Below are 5,437 nucleotides of genomic sequence, written 5' to 3' on the forward strand. Positions count from 1 at the left end.
ACCTGTATGACTTTCTTTCTTCTGTGGAACATAAAAGAAGATATTTTGAGAAGTTGTCTCACTGTTTTCTTTTTTCTTTTTTTTTTTTTTAACATGCAATGGAAGTCAATGGTAACTAAAACTGTTTGGTTACCAACATTCTTCAAAATATCTTCTTTTGTGTTCAGCAGTAGACAGAAAGTCATACAGGTTTGGAATAACAAGAGAGTGAGTAAATGATGACAGAATTTACATTTTTGTGAACTATTTAAAGTACACTGGCATTTAAAGGTTTTGGCTTCAACATTTTCTTTTTATTAATTTATTGTTTAATTCAGCATGGATGCATTGATCAAAAGTGACAGTGAAGTAATTTGATAAAAGATTTATTTTTCATATAAATATTGTTCTTTGGAACTTTCTATTCATAAAAGAATCCTGAAAAATGTATTACAGTATATAATATATATGAAGAGTTTATTTGCAAAAACAGATAACTCCGTTTTTTTATATCTGTTTTTGCAAATTAATTATATAGTATATCATATATTATACAGTAATATTAAGCAACACAACTGTTTTCAGCATAATAATAATAATAAATATTATTAAATACTATTATACGAAATGTTTCTTGAGCAGCTAATCAGCACATTAAAATAATTTCTGGAGGATAATGTGACACTGAAGACTGGAGGAATGATGCTGAAAATTCAGCTTTACCATCACAGGAATAAATTACATTTTAAAATATATTTAAATACAAAGCAGTTATTTTAAATTCTAATAACATTTCACAATATTGCACTTTTTACTGTATTTATTATCAAATAAATGGTGAGCATAAGAGACATGAAAAAACCTCACCGCTCCAAACCATTGAACAGTAGCGTACGTTCTCCTGAAACTGGATTGATCATTTGTGTTTTGTGATGTTTGAAATCCATCAACAGATTCATAACAGAATTGTTATATCTGACTGGACAGTGTTCATCTGTTTCTCATGCCAGAGTGAGTTCAGGCCAAACATGTGCCATATGTGGTGTGATTTAAATTGTAATAATCTGTTTGGCATGATTGTGAATATCTGGCTCGTCTTTTATGGCTTTGTTCTCTGTAATGCTTATACACTATCAAAACTATGTTTCAGCATGATTTACCAGCCCACCTGTTGTCTCAAGCGCAATGCCATACCTCTTCAGCTTCACTCCAGCCAAATTAGACAGTTCTGAATATTTGTGCACAGGAGAAAAGGGAACAGCGGCTTAATATGTTAGTCATAGGCAAACTTAAGTTGTCATGACAGCACATTTCATGCGCAACATACTGAACAAAAAGGTCACATACGCACTGGAAAGTATAAATGCATTTAAATGCAGTAATGAATCCCTTAAATCATTCCAGAGTCCGTCTTGAATTTGTTATGGTTGGCATAGTGATTTCGGAACCAACTGTGCAAAGAAACACTTCAATTAATCTTCTCTTTTGGGGGAAATGGTTCTTAAAGGGTTAGTTCACACAAAAATGTGAATACGACGTGATACGATCATTTTATATGATGGATAGTTTAGGCTTTTATTCACATATATAGATTACTTTAGGCTTTTATACGCATATAAACACATGCATAGACCTCAAATATGGTAAGCACAGAAACTCAAACATGTGATGCACGAGAACCAATGAGGTCTGTTCTAGCATGTGACACAAGCATGAGCTTTTGCATTTACCATATGTGATTCACTTTATGCTTGTGTGTTTATATGTGAATGAAAGCTTAAATAAATCTGTTCATCATATAAAGCTATTGTTTCTCTTCACAAGACTTGGATGAAACTGTTCATATGGATTTGTTTTATGACACCTTTATAACTTCTTTGGATCTTTGAAATTTTAGTTGCTTTTAACCAAAGTCTTAACAGGTTTGAAACAACATGAGGGTGAGTGAATTATGACAGAATTTTCATTTTTGGGTGAGCTCTTGTAATGAGGGACCCACTGAAGGTGAGTTTAAGAACCCAAGTGCAGCATTTATTGAACATAGAAGTGAAATACAACAAACTGACTTGACTTGACATGAACTCACCAACAGAGGATTACAGGAAACAAAGCTAAGAGACAATGGCAACAAGAGCCCTACATATATCAAACTACAAGATCACATGACAAAAACCAACCAATGAGCAAACACAAGTAAAGAACAGGAACCAATGAATAAACAGAACACATGACCACATGACAAGACAATGAACCAATGAGAACAAGACACATTGACTAAAGGTACACATGAGGGCAAGGAAGAAACATGGCTATAGCAAAATTACAAAATAAAAGTCATGGAAACATAAACACAAAACAAAACCCAACGTGACAACTCTCTGTGGTCTCTTTAAGGATTTCCTGGATAATTTTTTTTAATTAAAAATCATGAAATGACCAAAATAAGAGTCTGTTTGTTCTGTCTGTAGGCGCACAGTTCCGTATGGCATGTCCAGTTACCGCAGCCCTCAGCGACTGAGACGCTCCAGTGGGACAGTAGGGAAGGTGCTTCATCGCTGCACATGTGCAGACCACAGTGATGCCCAGTGCTACAACTTCTGTAATGCAAGGTACACAAAACTAATTAATAAGCAAAATCATCTGTATTTAGTTATTGAATTTATTTATTTGTTTCATTATCTACATAATTAAGCAGCAAAAACTAAGCTGAATGTAGCCAATAATCACTCATTTAAATTGCAAGAAATCACAGGGGAAAATATTATAGTGTGTTGATAAATTCTCAAATTCTAAAGAAAGCTGTAGCTTTTTTCTGAATTTCTGATTCAATCATTATGTGTGATCATATTTTATGGTTCTTTTTTTAATTTTAAAGAACACAGAATGTACCAGAAAGAAGATTGATAGGACGTTCACCTGGGTAAAAACACCTCTGAGATCAGGACTGATGATCAGCATCAAACTGGGCACCTAACTAGGTGGTTTTGGATTTTTACAGACTTGGCTCAAAACCTACCCCACATTCCTCAACGTGTTATATTTCCTGGAATGCCCTTGACTCATCTGGTCCACGGTAACAAGTGAATTCTTTAGTAAACTCTTTGCAGATTTTGGAAGCATATCTGGGACCCGCGTCTTTGCTTCAAGGGTTATGTCTACTTGTTTCAGCTTGTCTTTACGTCTAATATTCAGTGGATGTCCTTGAATTTCGGAGTCTTGGAAATAGACCTGTAAACTACACTCTGCATTATCTCCACTTTGTGGGCTGATTTTCAGAGAGGGATTACTGGGTGAAGATGGAGATGAAGTGGGTCTTGAATTTTTACATGCTCTGAGGCTCCTACACTTTGGTTGATAGCAGAAAATTAAACATTGTTTAACATTGTTATTGTGGATGAACTGTTAGGAACTCTAAGTCTCCTGAGAGAAAGATTGCCAGATACACCGCCGCAATTTTCAGCATTCTGAAATCATCCTCTACATTTTTGCTCACTCCAGCAAAATGTATTCCCTCTCCACAACTAGATATGACATTTTATATTCCTAAGATGGTTTTGAGGTCAAATGTTATTATTCATGCATGAAATAATGGGTCCACTGAGACTAATACTGAAAGCTGAATATTACAGTAAATGGTCTATTACTCTAATACTACACAAAATACCATATATATATATATATATTGTATGACCTCCTGCAGGCAGGGCCGCATTAAGACCGCACTGGGCCCCGGGGGCTATGACTTACTGCAGGGCCCCCCATCACAATAATGATATATATATATATATATATATATATATAGGGTACAACGGGGCTAAAGGCCCACCTTAAGAAAAAAATGTGCCATTCACTGCGCCTAAAATGTATAATTGCAGAAAAAATATATACGTAGTATTGAACATTAATGGAGCAACAGATTTTGTGTGAAAAGTCATTCAAGTTTTGTTTAAAAATCGTATAAATGTATGAGGTGGCAAGAGGGGCCAAAAATATATTTTACAATACAGAAAAAAAATCGTTTTAATAAGTATAGATTCTGAAAGTATTGAAGGAGATCCAATAATAATTGAATATATGTTTACAGTAGTAACAAAAAATTATATTTTATTATATGATATGATTAATATCATGTTTTTAAATATGATGGTTTCATTCTAAACATGGTGATTATCTCTAATATGGACACCCAACATAATATATGATATTTACCATCTGAATCTAACCATGTCATGTCAACAAATGGAAAAGTCAGCCATCTATTAATTATCATGTTAATTACGGTGCGCCTTTAGCCCCAACAGCAGGGGGCTAAAATACCATACTTTTACATATTCTTTCGTTATTTAAAAACTGTTGCTTTAATTATCTTAAAACTGAAAATCATTAAGAAGACTTTTGTATCAAAATATATTCAATAATTTTAGCGATTCTTATTTGCTACGTAAACGATAACATATGTTAACAAATGCTAGACATATTTTAAGATTTTGAAGGACAGGCGTAAACAGTGACATCAGACTAAATGGAAACACATAGCAAGCTAGACAAAAAAAGAATTGAATGGAAATATAAAAATATGTGCTGTATGCACATTTAAACCTCAGAGTAACAATTACTGAGTTGTAAAACAACATCAGTGAAACACAGTTAAAAAAAAACACATTCATCCAGCCTTTAATATTAAAAGTTATGGCAAATGCATTCTGGGATGCCCTCTGACCATTTCTCCATGCGCTTTCCAACAGCCTAGAGGCAGCTGTTGCATTGATGCTGAAAGGAAAATTGCAATATTGCTCCCAACATTAAAAAAAATTCTTAATATCTTCTGTTACATTTATTAAATGTTACAATTATCCCTGTTGTTCCCTAAGGCTCAGCTGTACATTTCAGTCCCTGCTGCTTGTGTGAAATGAGTTCCTGTTAAAATCCCTTATATTAGTGTAAGAGCTCTGTGCTACACAGCACATCAGCAAAAGGGCTTCTATAGTGATTATTAATTCTGTTTGGGTGGGAGGCATGTATATCAACAGCAGACTCCACAGAGACAGGAAACGGGAGGATTATTTTTGCACTCTAATTAGTCTACTACAAGCTCCGAATTAATTGGTGGCCCCTAGTTTGCATTTGATGTGTTGAGAAGTAAAAAAGGCTAAAAGGAGGGTGAAACGAAATGAATATGTAAAAAACGAAACAATCCGTCAACATTCTTTTGAAGTGGTGCAGGAAAAGACGAGGCAGGATGTGAAGCCAGTAGGAGCTGGGTCTATGCACACAGATCTGTTTGAATAAATATGTAATCTGAGCCTAAGGACTATGATGCATTAAAAATGAGGACACATTTGACTCTTAAGAAAATGCTCAGAAATGTACACCAAATTTGGTTGCTGTCATTCAGCTGAACGCACATGTGCACACATTTAGGTATGTGAATGTGTGAGATTGTTTTGATTTTTTTTTT

The 5,437-nt window shown here is 34.4% G+C and overlaps 1 protein-coding gene across 1 annotated transcript in view; it reads left to right on the top strand.

The window, feature by feature from the left end:
• The window catches only part of edn3b (endothelin 3b), a 9,522-nt gene extending 5,894 nt beyond the window's left edge, over positions 1–3,628 (top strand). Inside the window, exons 3-4 of the mRNA XM_016509069.1 lie at positions 2,448–2,588; positions 2,855–3,628. Coding sequence (XP_016364555.1) covers positions 2,448–2,588; positions 2,855–2,903 — 190 coding nt within the window. The 3' untranslated portion in view covers positions 2,904–3,628. The remainder of the gene's footprint in view (positions 1–2,447; positions 2,589–2,854) is intronic.
• The last annotated feature ends 1,809 nt before the right edge of the window (positions 3,629–5,437 follow it).

This window comes from Sinocyclocheilus rhinocerous, unplaced genomic scaffold, assembly GCF_001515625.1.
Source record: "Sinocyclocheilus rhinocerous isolate Xijiao unplaced genomic scaffold, SAMN03320098_v1.1 scaffold263, whole genome shotgun sequence".
NCBI lineage: Eukaryota > Metazoa > Chordata > Actinopteri > Cypriniformes > Cyprinidae > Sinocyclocheilus > Sinocyclocheilus rhinocerous.